This window comes from Plecotus auritus (genome assembly GCF_963455305.1).
Source record: "Plecotus auritus genome assembly, chromosome: 3".
NCBI lineage: Eukaryota > Metazoa > Chordata > Mammalia > Chiroptera > Vespertilionidae > Plecotus > Plecotus auritus.
The window spans coordinates 176,161,877-176,181,585 of NC_137772.1; the positions used below are offsets into that span (position 1 = coordinate 176,161,877).

Sequence of the window (19,709 nt, forward strand, 5' to 3'; positions counted from 1 at the left end):
GCCTCTAAATGTTTTAAAGTTGTGCTAATCTTCAATTTTCCCAACAACAAAAGCATTCTCCCCTTGTTTGTTGCCTGAGAGACACTTTTTGTCATGGTGAAATATCAGTATAAATGGAACCAGGACTTCCTGATTCATACATTGGTGCTCGATCACTGAGCAACACTGGCAGGACCCATATCTCATTTTAATCTGAATTTTAGTTTTTAGGGCCTAGGTCGACATTCTCTGGCTATTTTAGTCATCTGTACTTGCTTTACTCTTTTTTTTTTAAATGTATTTTTATTGATTTCAGAGAGGGAGAGAAAGAGAGAAACATCAATGATGAGAGAGAATCATTAATCAGCTGCCTCCTGCACGCCCCACACTAGGGATGGAGCCTACAACCCAGGCATGTGCCCTGACCTCCTGGTTCATATGATGCTCAACCACTGAGTCACGCCAGCTGGATATACTTTTTTTTAAGGAACAGTATGTTGCTGCCTCGTTCCTTTTTTTTTTTTTTTTTTTTAATATTTTATTGATATTTTACAGAGAGGAAGGGAGAGGGATAGAGAGCTAGAAACATCGATGAGAGAGAAACATCGATCAGCTGCCTCCTGCACACCTCCCACTGGGGATGTGCCCGCAACCAAGGTACATGCCCTTGACCGGAATCGAACCCGGGACCCTTAAGTCCACAGGCCGACGCTCTATCCACTGAGCCAAACCGGTTTCGGCTGCGTCGTTCCTTTTATTTAATGTTTTCCATGTGTGTGAGCTCTAGTGATAACAATGGACCCGGATGGCGTGGCTCAGGATTTGAGCATGGTCCTATGAACCAGAAAGTCACGGTTCAATTCCCAGTAGGGGCATGCAGGAGGCAGGCAATCAATGATTCTCTCTCATCACTGATGTTTTTATCTCTCTCTCTCTCTCACTCTCCCTTCCTCCTCTCAGAATTCAATAAAAAATATATATTTTTTTAAATGATAATAATGTCTAACCTTCGAGTGCTTTTATATGCTTGCTACTGCTCTTTATATACTAACTTCTCACAAAAATTTTATGAATTACTTGTTACTATTATCCCATTTAACAGATGAGAAAGAGGCAATAGAGGGTCAAGAAACTTACCCAAGGTCATAGAACTAGCAAGTAAAAAGGCTAGAATTCAGATTGAGGCAGTTTGGATCTAGAATTCAGGCTTGCATATACTCTACATTGTTTCTTAATATTGCAAATATTCTTCCTATTCTGCAATCTTCCTTTCAATTTGTTACTTTTGACATAGTTCATAATTTTAAATCAAAGATCTCGTGAGAGTTTCTTTTCCAATCTCTTTCACTGCATTCTGGAGATATAACACTAAATGAACTCTAAACAAAAAGATGAATATGTTAGGTGGCAAAAGTCTAACCTGTTTAGTCAATTGCCATGTATCAGTAACTGATTAATTCTCCTCTTCTCTAATTTACTATGCCTTAACATGACAACTCAGTGTGAAGTTCTCTGGCTTAGTGGTTAAGGAACACAGGCTTTGAAATCAGAGAGATCAAGTTCAAATCCAGACTCTGTCATTTGAACAGCCCATGTGTCCTTAGCGAACTTATTTAACTATCCTAAAGCTCAGTTAACTTTGTCTGTAAAACAGATAATAAAACCTGAGGCTTTAAATAACTGAAGTATATTGCACAATACTTGGAAGAACCTAATTATCAAGTAAATGCTATTATACATACATTGTTGTATAAAAGAGCCTATTTCTGGATTCTACTGCTTCATTCAAGTATTATTTTACTTTTGTACCTGTACTATAGTATCTTTATAACTGCAGCTTTGCTTTAATATACAAATTTTTCTATTGTTTTCTGAGAGGAAGGAAGAGGGAAAGACAAGTAGAAACATCAATGATGAGAGAGACTCATTGCTCAGCTGCCTCTTGCACGCTACACACTGGGGATTGAGCCTGCAACCCAGGTATATGCCCTGACCGGGAATACAACCATCCTAGCTCATAGGTCAATGCTCATGAGCCACACCAGCTGGGCTGCTGCAACTTTGCTTTATATTTTGCTCACCAGACGGGTTAGTCCTGACCCATTAATCCTTATTCATATTTTTCGTCTTCATTTCTTCCAGATGAATCTCAACTTTCCAAAAGCACCTGTTTATATCTTAATTGCCATTCGGTCAAATCAATATATTGAAAGTTTCAGTTTCCCCTACTAAAAACATACAATCATATCTTCTTCCTCCCTCTGCACCATTCTTCAAAAATTTCAAAGTTTATAAAACAAGTTAGTATTTATCCTATTCACAGAAACAGATATGAGGACATTGACACACTTTGCTTGTTTATTTTAACTCCTCCAATTTAAAAGGTAAAGCGTACTTAGCTTTAACAATACTTAATAATTTACCTCTATTGGTGTTGTTTCAGGAATCTCTCTAAGAATCACGATACAACGCTTATGACTTGGTCTCACTTTCTCACCCTTCTCATCAACTTGTACCATAGGAGAAGCTGAAATTTTAAAAAAGATGTCATTCAAAAGTGACAAGTAGATAGTAATGCCATTAAAAACAAGCTATTCATTTCTATTCCCAACTGAATAAATTAGCAGACGTTATTATTCCAAAGAAATTAAGTTGTAGAATCAAAGATTAAAGTTACAATAAAATATTTTGAGATTATACAAAGAACATTGTCAAATGTTATTCTTTGAACAAAAATATTCAGAGTACCTACTTTCTGACTTGCCACTGTGTTGTGGTGGGGGAAAAAAAAGCCTTCAAGGAGCATGCAACACATATCTAATAAGGCAATTTCTCCGTATACAAATACCACATTATTTATTCCCTATTTGGGGGAATGCAGTAAGTCTTAATATGTGAAGATGCCCTGACCGGTTTGGCTCAGTGGATAGAGCGTCGGCCTGTGGACTGGAGGGTCCCAGGTTCGATTCTAGTCAAGGGCACAGGCCTGGGTTTGGGGCTGGATCCCCAGCAGGGGTTGTGCAGGAGGCAGCTGATCAATGATTCTCTCTCATCACTGATGTTTCTCTTTCTCCCTCTCCCTTCTTCTCTGAAATCAATAAAAATATATTTTTTAAAAATTACAGTCTAAGAAGTGCTTGCCCTAACTGGTTTGGCTCAGTGGATAGAGCGTCGGCCTATGGACTGAAGGGTCCCAGGTTCGATTCCAGTCAAGGGCACATGCCCAGGTTGTGGGCTCGATCCCCAGAAGGGTCCGTGCAGGAGGCAGCCCATCAATGATTCTCTCTCATCATTTATGTTTCTATCTTTCTCCCTCACCTCTCCTTTCTGAAATAATTAAAAATATATATATATATTTAAAAAAAAGAAGTGCTTAAACCAAGAATTACACATAAGATTGGATCATTTTAAGAAATGATGTCTGCACAAACCAATCAGAGATTATTTCACAAAATGTTTTTAGCCTTCTGATAATGAAAATCCTTTACTCCCAAGTAGTAAGTCTATTATTGGACTTGCTATATTTAACTTTTAAACATTTCCAGCAACATATTTCATAAAAAAATTAAGATCTGCCTTTATTCAATCCAGTACTTAGCAAAAACCACATAAGACAGGTTACCAAGAAATACTTACAAGATACAAACATCACTAAAAATTCTTAGAACCTCAAAGAAAATATAAATTCCTTACCAAATTTTAGAGCAGTGTTTGTCAAACTGTAGGTTACAACTCTTTAATAGGTTGTGAATCAGTTTAGACTAAAAGAAATGAGTTTGTTGTAAGCATTTAGTATTAATCTGTGTAGCATTTGTTGTGTGTGGGTATGTGGTATATGTAAAATGTACTGCATGGGTTCAAAAGTTTGAAATAGATTGCTTTAAAGAGTGTGAAAATGATACATAATACTTTCTAATAGCCCAGAAAACTGAGATTTAATTGCTTATATGTGTAACTGGGTATCAAGATTAACAATGAAGGTATAAAATTGATACAGAAGCTATATACCAGTCAGTAAAGATAAATGATTGGAATACAGTAGTAAAAAATAGGAACTTAAAACAATTCTGTCTAATCAGAAATTAAAAGAACATTTAATATTTTGACTTAAAGAATAAGCTAAAAGGTATGCTTTACATACATCTCAATACTTCAAGAATTAGATCGGGGTCTGTGGTTAGCTTTTTTATTTCTTCCATGTTGGCAACTGTCCAAATTGGAATGAACTGATCACTGTCCATTTGAGATATCAGGTAAAGATCCTTTGACAAATTTTCTCTGGGGAAAAAAATAAACAGAAGCAACAGTCCTATAAAACAAATAATTCCTTAAAAGTACCTAAAGAGATGCCTTATTCACTTTTGTCACTAAGTCTAGGAAAATAAAATTATGCTACAGAAATAACACAATTATGAAAATATATAATATACAACAGATGTGCTCTAACAACTTCCAGAAAGATTCTGAATCTCCAAATACACTGGGCCCAATAGTTTTTTGTTTACTTTTTTATTGAATTTATTGAGGTGACATCCTAATATGTAAAATCCCAGGGTCCATAACATCCAAAAAGACCGAATGCTCAACCAACCAGGAAGTCAGTGCTGGGTTGCCATGGCGACCCAGCACTGACTGCCACTGCTGCCGGCACCCTGACCCAGCACTGACTGCCGAGGGGGCTTCAGATCAATCCCAAAGAGAGGCCAGGGGAGAGAGAAGCAGGGTCTGATCCATAGCCTCCATGCCAGCGTTGATCAGCACTTGTCTCTTTCTCTCGGGGCCTGGCCAGCAGCCATGCCTCTCGTTCTCTCGGGCCTCCACTGGGGCTGCTAATCATCCCCGCCTCTCTGATCAGGCCTGTTGATAGGCCCGGAGATGCTGACTAGCATAGAAACTGACCAATCAGAACCAAATCTGGGTGAACTGCAAGAAGCCAATGGCTGCCTAGGAGGCGGAGCTTTTGACGCTGACTGGCATAGAATCCGACCAATCAGAACCAAATCTGGGTGAAGTGCAAAGGCAGAACCTAAGGTGGGGGCTGAGGAGGGGTTTTAAGGGCAACAGCTGTTTGGTGTAATGAAGCAGTTCAATTTTTAATAACCAGTTTGACAGTATAGTGCATATGACTGGCTATCAGTCCAGATATAGGGGTTATATATTTTTGTTGCCAAGAGCATCTCCTCCTGATGAAAAAGGCTCCCCCTTGCCCCCCCTGTTAAGCAATGCTATCCTATATAATCTATCTATACTACTAAAAGGGTAAAATGCTAATTAGACCGGGTTGACCAGCCATCTTCCAGACTTCCGACTTCCTTCCAGACAAAGCCATGGTGGTGGGGGCCGAGGCAGAGGCCATTAGGGGCGATCAGGCTTGCAGGGGAGGGTAGTTGGGGGCAAGATCAGGCCTGCAGGGGAGGGCAGTTGGGGGCAAGATCAGGCCAGCAGGGGAGGGCAATTAGGGGCAGGCAGGGGCAGTTAGGGGCGATCAGGCCGGCAGGGGAGGGCAGTTGGGGGCAACCAGGCTGGCAGGGGAGGGCAGTTGGGGATGAGATCAGGCCAGCAAGGGAGGGCAGTTAGGGGTGATCAGGCAGGCAGAAGCAGTTGGGGGCGAGATCAGGCCGTCAGAGGAGGCCAGTTAGGGGCGATCAGTCAGGCAGGCAGGTGAGCAGTTAGGAGCCAGCGGTCCCAGATTACAAGAGGGATGTCCCCGATTGGAGAGGGTGCAGGCTGGGCTGAGGGATCTCCTCCCCTCCCCCCCCCCGTAATAATTTTGTGCACCAGGCCACTAGTTGGTTAATAAAATTGTATAGGTTTCGGGTGTACAATTCTATAATACATCATCTGTATACTGTATTGTGAGCTCACCATTGCAAGCCAAGTCTCCTTCCATCATTATTTATGCCCCCTACACTTTTTTCTACCACCCTTCGCCCTCTCCTTTCCCTCTGGTAATCAACATACTATTTATTGTCTGTGTCGCTGAGTTCTTTTTTTTGTCTGTTTTGTTTTTTGCTTAATCCCTTCAACTTTTGGGCCCAACAGTTTTGAACAAGGAATTTTATGGAATTATATTAATATGAAAAGAGGCTTTAGTATTAAATTTAAAAGTATGTTACAAAGTATTATATAAAGTGTAGTTCCATCTTATAAACACTTTATCACTGATGTTAGAATATGCAATTTAAGCCATGAGTTGGACTGTGAAGGATTTTAAGTTTCTGAATGTTAGCATTTGTTTATAAATATGTTTATTTTATTTTACATTTAAGTAATAAATTTAAAAAATTAAGACTATGGCCAAAACCAGTTTGGCTCAGTGGATAGAGCGTCAGCCTGTGGACTGAGGGGTCCCAGGTTCGATTCCGGTCAAGGGCACATGGCTTGGTTGCGGGCACATCCCCAGTGGGGGGTGTGCAAGAGGCAGCTGATCGATGTTTCTCTCTCATCGATGTTTCTAACTCTCTATCCCTCTTCCTTCCTCTCTGTAAAAAATCAATAAAATATATTCAAAAAAAAAAAAATTAAGACTATGCCCTAGCCAGTTTGGCTCAGTGGATAGAGTGTCGGCCTGCGAACTGAAGGGTCCCTGGTTCAATTACAATCAGGGGTATGTACCTTAGTTGCCGACTCCTCCCCAGCCTGGGCCCTTGTTCAGGGCTTGTGCAGGAGCAACCAATCGATGTGTTTCTCTCACATGGATATTTCTCTCTATCTTTCCCTCTCTTCTACTCTCTCTAAAATTCAAATGAAAAATATCCTGAGGTGAGGATTAAAAAAAAAAAGCTTTACACAGTGGCAGAATCAGAGCCAATGAGGTTTATCTAAGGCAGGGGTGGGCAAACTTTTTGACTCGAGGGCCACAATGGGTTCTTCAACTGGACCGGAGGGCCGGAACAAAAGCATGGATGGAGTGTTTGTGTGAACTAATATAAATTCAAAGTAAAGGAGCGGAGGGGAGAGCAAGAGAACCCTCTGCTCTTTCGGCTCTGCAAGCCGGATAGAACAGCCGAACGGGCCGGATCTGGCCCGCGGGCCGTAGTTTGCCCACGGCTGATCTAAGGCGTGATTACTGCTAATTAGGAAAAAAAAAATAAGACTAAAGATTCTTTAAGATACATTTTTAAAAAGTACGTAAACACTTCTATCTTACACATAAAATATTATTTAACAAACTGAAGTAAAATAAAATCCATACCTTGTTCACATCAAATCTTTGAAGCAGTCTGGTTATAAATATCTAGAAGTCTATGCTTAAAAGCCACGTTCTTAATGATCTATTTAAAACTGAAACCACCCAAGCACTACTGATGTCCCTTCCCTTGCTTACACTGCTCTATTTAATACTTTTCCATAGTGATTAACACCTAACACTTCTAATTTGCTTATTTATTACTTTTACTGTTTTGCCGCCCAACCTCCCCAGCCAGAAAGGGTCTTTGTTGTTCAAACATGTTTCAAAGCCCTAGCGCTTGGCAAAGAGTAGGATCAAAGGCCTTTAAATTCAAATTATATTAAAACAGAGTAGTAATTACTTTTTAAAGGTTACAATTGTCAACAGGTTATTTGCTTTGGGAAAAAAAACTGAGAATACAGGGAAAACCAATAAAGGTTAAACTCAATTCAGCACCAAAGGAATAACATACTTGTATCAGCATCACCCTAATAAATAAAAAACTTTTCAAAAATAAGAACTTTAAAAATGGGAGAGAGACCGGGGGGCGCGCGGGGGGGCGGGGACGCGCGGGGGGGCGGGGACATCGATTTGTTGTTCCACTTATTTATGCATTCATTGGTTGATTCTTGTATGTGCCCTAATGGGGGATATTGAACCTGCAACCTTGGCACACTGGGACCACACTCTAACCAAATGAGCTACCCAGCTAGGGCTGAAAAATTCTTTAAGAATCTGAAAATAAGACAACAATAAACATAATATTTGCATAACTAAAAAGTTGTAGCCTGAATTTATTCTGATTCTCAACAGGTCTATTCTTATAAAACATTGTGTCAAACCCTTAAAGAAACTGTACTCCACAGAAGTAAGTCAACTTAATGGATATAACATCTAGATTTGAATAATTATGACTAATATATAACATGTACTGAAGGCCATTTTGCTGACCTACAAATGTCAATCAATCACCCAGCTGGTTTGAACTGTAACACCGTGCTGAGCAAAATGTGGTAATTATGACAAGCAAGAGCTTCCACTGCAACAACTAAAAAGGCTTGAAACAATTACGTGTTCAAAGATAGAAGAAGAGCTGTGGAAGCTACAAGAACAAAATGAAATTCCAGAAAGATAATCTTTCTTTCTTGAGGGCATTTGCAGATCCTGGAGCAGAGTAAAACCAGCAAAGCTTTCAGCAATTGCACAGGACTGGCATTATGAATTGGAAACTAAAGAAGCCCTCCACCACACAACTGAGTTCGAAGGACGGAGATGAGAGGTTGGGAGTCAAGTTGAAAAGATAAAATCTCTGTGGTCTTGTGGAAGTTCCAGGGGGAAAAAGAATGAACCCTGCATCACACACAAGACAGGTTTTCTCCACAAGACCTTTGCCCAATTTTAGAGCTGTAAGAGGTTAGAGGCTAAAGAGCTCATCTCAAGCCTCTGAAGAAGACAACTAAATCTCCCTTGATGTTTCAGGACTGAGGTAACAGAAAACTGCCAACTTCTAAATCAAAAGCCTGAGAAGTCCATGCCTAAGGAATATACATAAATTAGAGATGAACCGAATATAATTAAAATGGCTGCTCAGTCCTGACCTAGCTTGATTCCTGACTGGATTGAAGCAATCAATCTGCTTCTGCCTACCAGAAGAAAGCTCAAATCTTTTCTAGAGGGAAAAATTATATCACTTGCAGCTCCTAGCTTCTTTTATAAGTAATGTCCAGCATATAATCAAAATTTATGACATGCAAAAAGGCAGGAAAATTATGACAGAATCAAGAGAAAAAAACTCAGAATATTAGCAGACACCCAAATGATCCAGGTAACAGGCAAAGATTTTAAAATAACTATAACAACTATGTTACAGAAAATGAACTGTATCTGATTGGAGAAAAGAAAGCCAGAAGGTTCTTGCTTTTATATTAGGGCCAGTACTAGACTATGAAGACAAAGAAGGAAAGGGAGATATTTAGGATGAGGAATCAATTAAACCTAAGCTGAGAGTGTACTGTGTCTAAAGAAATAAAAGCCTTTTTTTCCAAAAGCAGCCTGAGGTGACCTCTGAAAATAGTTCACTCTTCACTTGACCCAGAAAATCCCACAAAATCATGCAAATCAAGAGGTTCAAATCTTCATATTCGCTTTAAAAACACGCATGAGGCCCTGGCCAGGTAGCTCAGTTGGTTAGAGCAGCCGTGGGCAAACTACGGCCCGTGGGCCAGATCCGGCCCGTTCGGCTGTTCTATCCGGCCCGCGGAGCCGAAAGAGCGGAGGGTTCTCTTGCTCTCCCCTCCGCTCCTTTACTTTGCATTTATATTAGTTCACACAAACACTCAATCCATGCTTTTGTTCCGGCCCTCCGGTCCAGTTGAAGAACCCATTGTGGCCCTCGAGTCAAAAAGTTTGCCCACCCCTGGGAGCGTTGTCCCAATACACGAAGATTATGGGTTCAATCCCTGGCCAGGACACATACAAGAAGCAACCAATGAATGTGTAAGTAAGTGGAACAACCAATCGATGTATCGCTCTTTCTCTCAAATCAATTAAAATAAAATTGTTAGCCTGGTCAGTGTGGCTCAGTGGTTGAGTGTTGACCCATGAACCAGGAGGTCACAGCTCAATTCCCTCAGGACACATGCCCAGGCTGTGGGCTCAATCCCCAATAGGGGGCGTGCAGGAGGCAGCCAATCAATGATTATCTGTCATCATTGATGTTTCTCTCTCTCTCTCTCTCCCTCTCCTTTTATATTCCTCTCTGAAATCAATAAAAATGTATATTTTTAAAAAGGTATCCAAGAGAAATTTCATTATCTTTCTACTGAGAATAGAATATCCTTTGCATAACCAATTGAAGCAAGCATGTCAAACTCACAGCCGGCAACAAGTATTTTTGCAGCCCAGCCAATATAACGGTATGTGAGAAATGTTTTAATAAAAAATTTTAACTTAATTTTTACAATATCCTGTTACACATAATTATTAATAACAAACTACAACGTTTGCTAATGACTGATTACTATAATGGCATTTCATTCATTTCCCTTATGTGCCTTACGCGCAGGCGCACCATTTCTCTCCACTAATACCAGCAGCGAATATTTTAGCAGCCAATTGCCACATCATTAGTCTTGTACTGACTTGTTTGGTGTGCGCAACAGGAAATATTTCGCTTTGAGAGAACAAGAAAAATAGGTTTCTTTGCATTACACTTATTAATTTGTGCAGTTATTCAGTGTCTGGTAAGTTAATGTTCAAGGAAAAATAGTAATTTTTATTAAAATATTCTATTATTTTATGTTAACGATTACTCGTTTATTTCAGCCCTTTCTATTCAGCATGTCTCTATCGAAAGAAACCTATGTTTCTATGAAAATTGAAGCTTTTGGTTTTTCTGCGGCGCACAGAAACTTCAACCTTGTTTATTTGGCCTGTGGTAGCCTTTGAGTTTGACATGCTTGAAGATTATATCCTTAAATCTAGTTAAGAAATATATAAGAATGATACCAGAATACATAACTGAAGGAAATTAAAACCACCATTCTTCTAGGTATTTTACATCTACCAACCAAACAATTAAAAAAAAAAAGGAGAAATATCCACACAAAAATGACATGCAGAAAAGCAGTGATAGTGTACCGTGAGAAACAGAATTCTAATTGTTTCTTCAGGCATTCTTTTAAGTCTTCTGTAGAAATTGCTGAATTGCTTTCTCCTGATGGTAGAAAACAAGAGGGGAAAAGTTAATACAAATTACTATAAGTTGTTAACTTTACATATTGTTATACTCAGAGTAAATCACAAAGTATACACAAATTAAACTCATAAAATTAAACTATTATTTTTTACAATTCAGATCACTCAAGGTCCAACTAATTTCTTTCAACCAATCAATTCTTCATTCTTTAGAGAGATTTCATCAGTTTAAAAATGTTTATCAAGTAATTAACAAAGCACCATTAATAATATATACTTATTGCTAACATATTGTAAAATACTACCCTAAATACTTTAAAATAATGAACAAGAGTTGATATAAATCTAAATTTGATGACAGTGACTAACTAGACAAAATGGCATATATACACACACAGAGACATCTGTAGTATTGGGAGTAAATCTGATATTAGTCTCACTCATTAAACTATCTCTCTCTTTTTTTAATGTTTTTATTGACTTTTTAGGAGGGATAGAGAGAGAGAAACATCAATGAGAGAAAGCATCAATCGGCTGCCTCCTGCACACCCGCTACTAGAGATCAAGCCCACAACCTGGGCATGTGCCCTGACCGGGAATGGAACCATGACCTCCTGGTTCATAGGTCAATGCTCACCACTGAATCACACCAGCTGGGCTCAACTTCTATCTCTTAATATTTTTTTCACTCCTTTAATTTTAGAACACCATTATCTTCCCATGAATATTTAAAGTACTCTAATGTCCAAAGGACCAGATCAACTCTATAATAGTCTCCTATACTTTCTATTATTTAAACGCAGAACATGAGCCTTTTTGGGGGGGACTCAAACCTGGAAAACTAAGACTATCTTACACAAAACATTACAGAGTCAAAGCATAAAATTTGTCCTTTTTTTCTTTTTTTAAATCCTCACCTGAGGAGAAACCAAGATGGTGGCATAGGTGAACACCTAAACTGCTGCCTCGCACAACAATTTCAAAACTACAGCTAAAAGGCAGAACGGACATCATCCAGAACCACAGGAAAGCTGGCTGAGTGGAAATTCTACAACTAGAACGAAAGAGAGGGGCACATGGAGACTCAAGAGGAACTGCAAAAGGCTGAGGTACGGAGACACGCGCGCAGAGGACGGGCGGCTGAGTGCCTGGATAGCTTTCTCTAGCAGGAGAGAGACGGAAGCTCCTGACTGCACTGAACCCCAGTTCCGACTGCACTGAACCCCAGTTCTGGGCGAGACCCTGGGGACCCAGACTCATACGGGGGGAGTCTGAACTGTCGGGAAAAGAGAGGAGCGCATGGAAACTCAGGGGAGCCACGAAATACAGAGGTCTGGAGGCGCGCGTGCAAGGGCACGCAGAGAGGACTGACAGCTGAGTGTGCCGCTGGCTTTCTCTAGCAAGAGGAAGACGGAAACTCCCGACTGCGCTGAACTCCAGTTCCAGGTGAGAATCTGGGAATCCAGATTAACTGGGGGAGAAACTGGACTGTCTGGCAGCGGGCGAAACTCGAGGGCGGCTTTCTCTCAGAGGTGCTTGCAGCGATTACCGAGGGACACGGAGACCCAGGGTCCTCATAGGGCAGGGCTAATGGGAAGCCAAGGCTGTCTGCTCCCCCCTGAGACTCCGCCCAATCCAATCTGAGCACAGAGGCTTTTGCAATTTTGCAAGTCTTGTCTCATAAGGCTGTCTCCAGCACAGAAGTTCTCCCATCATAGACACAGCTGATCCTCACAGCCAATTGGCCTGGAGGTCAATTCCTCCCAGTGATACAAACAACAATCAAGTCTTAACTACAACAAAGCTGTCCACAAAGGGGTGTACCAAGAGTGTCCACCTCAGGTAACTGGGGAGGCTGAGCCACTGGGCCCTATAGGACACCTAGCACACAAAGCTACTCTACCAACTCAGGGAAGCAGCGAAAATGCGGAGACAAAGAAACAGATCACAAATGAAAGAAATGGAGGAAAGCAAACTATTGGATATAGAGTTCAAAACCACGGTTATAAGGTTTTTCAAGAATTTCCCAGAAAAGGCTGATAAATTTAGTGAGACCCTCAAGGATATGAAAAAGGACCGACTAGAAATAAAACATACACTGACTAAAATAAAAAATATTATACAGAGACCTAACAGCAGACTAGAGGAACGCAAGAATCAAGTCAAAGATTTGAAATACAAAGAAGCAAAAAACACTCAACCGGAAAAGCAAAAAGAAAAAAGAATCCAAAATGTTGAAGATAGTGTAAGGAGCCTCTGGGACAACTTCAAGCGTACCAACATCAGAATTATGGGGGTGCCAGAAGAAGAGAGAGAGCAAGATACTGAAAACCTATTGGAAGAAATAATGACTGAAACCTTCCCCCACCTGGTGAAAGAAATAGACTTACAAGTCCAGGAAGCACACAGAACCCCAAACAAAAGGAATCCAAAGAGGACCACACCAAGACAAATCATAATTAAAATGCCAAGAGCAAAAGACAAAGAGAGAATATTAAAAGCAGCAAGAGAAAAATAGTTACCTACAAGGGAGCACCCATACAATTGTCAGCTGATTTCTCAACAGAAACTATGCAGGCCAGATGGGAGTGGCAAGAAATATTCAAAGTGATGAATAGCAAGAACCTACAACCAAGATTACTCTACCCAGCAAAGCTATCATTCAGAATTGAAGGGCAGACAAAGCTTCACAGATAAGAAAAAGCTAAAGGAGTTCATCACCACCAAACCAGTATTATATGAAATGCTGAAAGGTATTCTTTAAGAAGAGGAAGAAGAAAAAGGTAAAGATAAAAATTATGAACAACAAATACATGTCTATCAACAAGTGAATCTAAAAATCAAGTGAATTAAAAAACTGATGAACAGAATAAATTGGTGAATATAACAGAATCAGGGGCATAGAAAGGGAGTGGACTGACAATTCTCAGGGGGAAAGGGGTGTGGGGGTGCGGGAAGAGACTGGACAAAAATGGTACACCTATGGAAGAGGACAGTGGGGGGGAGGTAAGAGCAAAAGGTGGGGTGGGAACTGGGTGGAGGGGAGCTAGGGGGGGGAAAAAGAGGAACAATTGTAATAATCTGAACAATAAAGATTTATTAAATTTTAAAAAAAATCCTCACCTGAGGACATGCTGGGAGGTAAGGAGGCACGGAAAAGAAAGAGAAACATCAATGTGAGAGAAAAACATTGATTGGTTGCCTTCTGTATGCTTCCTGACTAGATAATCTAACCTGAAACCCAGGTACTATATGTGCCCTGACCAGGAATCGAGCTAGCAACCTTTTACAGCCCAGGATGACACTCAACCAAGCCACACTGTTGAGCTGTCCTCTTCTTCAAAAGCATTAATGATTAATTTTCTTTAAATATACAGACAATAGAATGTATATAAAGATAAATTCTGCCCTGGCTGGTCTGGCTCAGTGGATGGAGCGTGGGCCTTCAAGAAGGGTCCCGGGATCGATTCCGGTTGACAGCACATGCCCGGGTTGTGGGCTCGATCCCCAGTCGGGGGCGTGGGGGAGGCAGCTGATGCATGATTTTCTCTCATCATTGATGTTTCTGTCTCTCTCACCCTTCCTCTCTGAAATCAATACAAAATATCTTTTTAAAAAAAGGTAAATTCTGTGCATGATTTTACCACTACGTTGTCTTACTATTCAAGATTCAAAGTGATATTAGGTATTAACTTCATTAAAATGAATATAAGAAGCATTCTATTTTTACGTAAATAGAATCCTTCTAATACAAAATTCATCTACTCAATTACTAGCTAAATGAGCAATAACTTCATTTAACCTTTCAATATCATTATAGCAAATTTATTAACATATCAACTGGTTGCCACATCAGTTAAACTAACTCTATGTTCAAAGTAGCCAGCCAGTAATGCCCAGCCATCATCACGGTTTGATTCCCGGTCAGGGAACATGCCCAGGTTGCGGGCGTGACACCCAGTGTGAGGTGTGCAGGAGGCAGCCAATCAATGATTCTCTCTCATCATTGGTGTCTCTATCTTTCCCTCTCCATTCCTCTCTGAAATCAATAAAAATATATTAAAAACTAAAGCAAACAAACAACAAAGTAGCCACTAGTTAGGTATATTAGACCATAAGTAGAGAGTAGAGCCTACCACCTTAAATTATTATATGGAAATACCATCTCATTCCATTTCTGAAATCAACTTACAAACCAAAAGACTTTAAAAATCTAGTCCAAATATTTATAATAAATAAGGAAATTGAAGACAAAGATTGTTTTCCAAAGAGACCCTTCAGAAATTAGAAAAATTAAGTTAGGTCATGATGATCTATGATCCAATTTTAGTTTCCTTTAGATTTCGTCTATTTTAAATCAAATCAACTACTAATCCATAAATATTAAGTGAATATTAAAAAGAGAAAAACACGTCTCACAAGTTAAGTTGTAGTAGAACCATGTTTTTATTTTTAACACAGCCTTTTACTTAAAATTAATCCCTGCAACTTCACATTTATAAATGCATTTCACACTAACAAAAGTGATGGGTCATGGGAACAATGAAGTTCCAGGGTCAGATTTCACCCATAAATATTTAGAGGGGGGAAAAAAAAAGTGATGGGAAAATTGACAGAACTTGCACTAATCCCAACAAAATTGGACCCTATGAAAAATTGTAATTTAGGTTTCTTTCAACTATTTTGAATATTTTTTCCCTTTCATCTTGAATTTCACTTTCTTTTAATAGGAAATTTAAAGTTAATATTTTTTAATACAATTTTCACATATGGCCATTTTAAAACAGTATTTATTGATATCACCTAACAGCATTTTATTAACATAAACTTCTTTCCCAATAAGAAAATAAACTAATCAATCCACAGTTTAATTATAACAATGATAAAGAGTCTTGGGGGTGAGGGTGGGAGGTGGAGGGGGTAAAAAGACTAGCATATTGAATTCTCATTTGATCAATAAGACCTAAAGCTTACCGGAAATGTCATATATTTGGTAACTCAGATCTTCTGGCCCTAAAATCATTCCATTAGTTGATTCTTCAATGCCTGTAGAATTTCTTGTGGTTTCACAAGATGAATACATTACTTCATATTCCTTACACATATCATCTGAAAGCTCTGTATTACCTGTATGAAAGAAAACATACTGAAAATAAATAAATTCTTCAAATCCTATCTTTAGGAACTCTGGGCCCTATGTCTTCTATAACAAGATTTCAAGGAATCTACCAGTTGGTAAAATGTCCACATGATTTTAAGTACGAGTTCTCTTCCTAAGGGAGTTAAGTTTTGACAATTATGGATAAGCTAAAATGGTTAACAATAGCTTAAACTTATATAGCACTATCTATGTATCAGACAACTTAATGCACTTTTACTCACTTAATTTTGTCAAAATTATTATTACTATTTTTATTATTATTGTTTAATCTGTAGATTAAGGACACAAGCATGGGAAAATTAAGTCATCTGTCCAAGGTAAAATAAGTGGTAGATCAACACTAATTTGTAAATATCCTGTATAATAAAGAAGGAATATGCTAATTGACCATCACTCCATCACAAAGATGGCTGCACCCACAGCTGAGGCCAAGTTCCCATAAGGAGCCTTAAGGAGCAATCAGTAGGGACCTGAGGCTACGCCCTCCCCCACCTGGCAGGTCTTGATAGGGGATCTCAGGCTGGGCCTCCCACCCAGCAGGGCTTGACAGGGGAGTTCAAGCCACACCCCCCACCCAGTGGGGCTTGACAGGGGACCTCAGGCTGTGCCCCCCCCATATGGCAGGGCTTGACGGGGGACCTCAAGGTGGGCTTCCTGTCCTGGTGCTAGGCTAGGGGACCTCAGGCTGCCCCACCCGCCCAAGTGCCAGGCCGGGGGACTTCAGGCCATGACCCCCACTAGGTGGGGCTTGACAGGGGACTTCAGGCCACGACCCCTACCTGGCAGTGCTTGACAGGGGACCTCAGACTGCACCCCCCGCCTGGTGGGGCTTGACAGGGGACCTCAGGCCATGCCCCCAGCCCCAGCACCAGGCCTAGGGACCTGAGGTTGCGCCCCCGTGCCTGGCTGGGCTTGACAGGGGACCTCAGGCTGTGCCCCCCACCCAGCGGGCCTTGACGGGGGACCTCAAGGTGCACTCCCAGTGCTAGGTCGGGTGAACTCAGGCCGTAGCCCAGCCACATGGGACTTCATGCGGGACCTGAGGCTGCACCGCCCCCTCCCAGTGCTGGGGCGGGGGGCCTGAGGCTACACCCCCCCCGCCCCAGCGCCAGGCCAGGGAACCTCAGGCCATGCCCCCCACCCAGCGGGGCTTGACAGGGGATCTCACGCCATGTCCCCCACCTGGCGGGGCTTGATGGAGGACCTCAAGGCACGCCCCCCGCCCCAGTCTGGGCTGGGGGACCTCAGGCCACGCCCCCCGTCCTGGTGCCGGGCCAGGGGAACTGAGGCTATGCCCCCTGCCCAGCAGGGCTTGACAAGGATGGGACTGGCCTGGTCTGGATCTAGCCTAATGATGGGGGTGGGGGGGGGCAGTCGGGTCTGGGTCTCCCGCGATTTTGTGGTGCATGTGGGTGGACAGGGACTTGACTCTGGGTCCGTGGTGAGCCCCAGACTCTGATAGGAGGAAGGTTTTCATATACATTTTAATAATTTTCTTTTATCTCTGACACTTCTATTATAGAGAAAGGGCAAATAGCAATAATTATTTCCTCTAATTAATCCCCTTTTAATGTGCACGAATTTCGTGCACCGGGTCACTAGTCATTTTATAAATGGGCTTAAAGGCTAGACCCAAAGATATAGTTTCTGCTTGAAATTGGTGACCATTCATACTAGATATGAGAATTGTATACAAACTACATTTATAAACATACTTAATCAAATAATCAAAGGATGTACCCTAAAGTTCTCTAAATTGGTTTGGGGATATGTTTAACCAAAATGTGTTTTGTTCTGACAAAATATTTAGAACTCACCCTCAGGATGAGACCCAGATGTTGCTGCTGTTTCATGCCAAGAGCTTTCAGTTCCATGAGTTACTGGCGTGACATCAGTATTTCCATGAGGAATTTCTTGCCACACTTTGGCATTAGGATTTAAACCAGTTCCTTTAGATGTTACCTGCTAAATAATCAAAGGATCTACTTGTAAACTTTAAAAGTCAGTGCATTAAAAATACAGATTTAGGTACTTAAATGTGAACAAAAACCCAATATTAAGTAAATTAATAATAAATAAATATTAAATAAGCAATATTTCTTAAGTTTTTTGCTTAATTTGATAATATAAATCCTTTGGAGTGGATGAACTTGAAATGTATCTATATAAAATTTAGCTACCTGTATAATAAAAAGTATCTCTATAAAATACTATTAATATAGAAATACTGCTTTACCTCAATCTGCTTGCAAATGTCATAAAATTTATTCAAACTATTCACATATCTTTGACATTAGTATGTGTCTGTGTATCTAGAGCAAATTTTTGAGTTATCTAGAGCGATTTTACAGAGTATACAATTTTTACTGCCATCCAAACTGATACAGACCTTTGAGTCTGATTCTACCGCTGGAAATTAATTTCCTCCCAAGTCAAAACCAGCAATCTGCCTTACATTAGAATGTGCTTTTCCAAATTTGTCCTGAAAGTGTATATTCTTTTTTAAAAATTGTTTATAGTATTGCAGATGTTCCCTAATTTCTTCCCCCTGCCCCTGGCTTTCTAGCTACTGATTTAAGTCCACAACATAATTATGTAAAATTACCATCTAAAGTAATCTTTTGCATACCTCATGTAACCAGACACACAGAGGTGAAAAGTAGAAATGGATCATAGTATAGAGGGTGGGGAAGAAGAGTATTCAAAAGACGGAGAGAGAAGATAGCAGGATGCACAAATACACTTCTCTCACCTCATTCCACCAAACTGGGCTTGTTCCTTCTCAAATACATTAATGACTTTCAAAAAGTACTCCCTCTCCAAAAAGTTATTTTTTTAAATATATTTTTTAATTGATTTCAGAGTAAGGGAGAAATAGAAATATCGATGAGAGACAAACTTCGATCAGCTGCCTCCTGCATGCCCCTCACTGGGGATCGGGCCTGCAACCTGGGCATGTGCCCTGGCTGGGAATGGTTCATAGGTCGATTCTCAACGACTGAGCCATTTTGGTAGGGCCCAAAAGTTACTTTAACTGTCTTCGCAGTTATAGGCCCCTCCCCTGGATGGCAGGCACCAGAAAGTGTATTCAAAGGGCAAGGTGCTTTCAAGCATATACTTGGGATTCAGCTTTCATGAAAAATAACTGGTACACATTGAGCCAAGTTATCAGGAGGTTGTTATAAATTCTGTCTACATTGAGGGAGTTCTTACGACTGACACTGCATCATGGGACTAAAAAAAAAACCCAAACATCAGCCTTTAAGATATCACTAACACTGAAAAATGGGCAACCAAAGCAGGACTCTGGGTAGGTGGAACTTCAGAGCCCCCAGAGTTGCTGAGAAGACTCAGCTTCTGGGAGGCCTAACTATACTTCCTATAACTATGTCCCATGAAATTCCCCAGTTACCTTTTAATAAGGTTGTTGTTGTTAATCCTCACTGGAGGATATTTTTTCCATTGAATTTTAGAGAGTGGAAGGGAGGCGGGGAGAGACCCAGAGAGAGAAACATAGATGTGAGAGAGACATTGATTGGTTACATCCCACACACACCCCAACCAGAGCCCCTGACTAGAGCCCCAGACCAGGACTGGGGATCCAGTTTGCATCCAAGGCATGTGCCCTTGACTTGAATCGAACCAGGGACCCTTCAATCTGCAAGGCAGCGCTCTATCCACTGAGCCAAACCAGCTAGGGCA

At 40.7% G+C, this 19,709-nt stretch overlaps 1 protein-coding gene across 9 annotated transcripts in view; it reads right to left on the reverse strand.

Moving 5' to 3' along the window:
- The window catches only part of LARP4 (La ribonucleoprotein 4), an 84,631-nt gene that overhangs the window by 48,903 nt on the left and 16,019 nt on the right, over positions 1-19,709 (reverse strand). For 8 of the 9 annotated variants that reach the window (XM_080659916.1, XM_080659917.1, XM_080659914.1 and 5 more), the window contains 5 exons: positions 17,825-17,972; positions 15,821-15,973; positions 10,790-10,865; positions 4,121-4,257; positions 2,403-2,506 (listed from right to left, as the gene is read on the reverse strand). In XM_080659916.1, coding sequence (XP_080516042.1) covers positions 2,403-2,506; positions 4,121-4,257; positions 10,790-10,865; positions 15,821-15,973; positions 17,825-17,972 — 618 coding nt within the window. The remainder of the gene's footprint in view (positions 1-2,402; positions 2,507-4,120; positions 4,258-10,789; positions 10,866-15,820; positions 15,974-17,824; positions 17,973-19,709) is intronic. The other variant, XM_080659915.1, reaches the window with a different exon arrangement.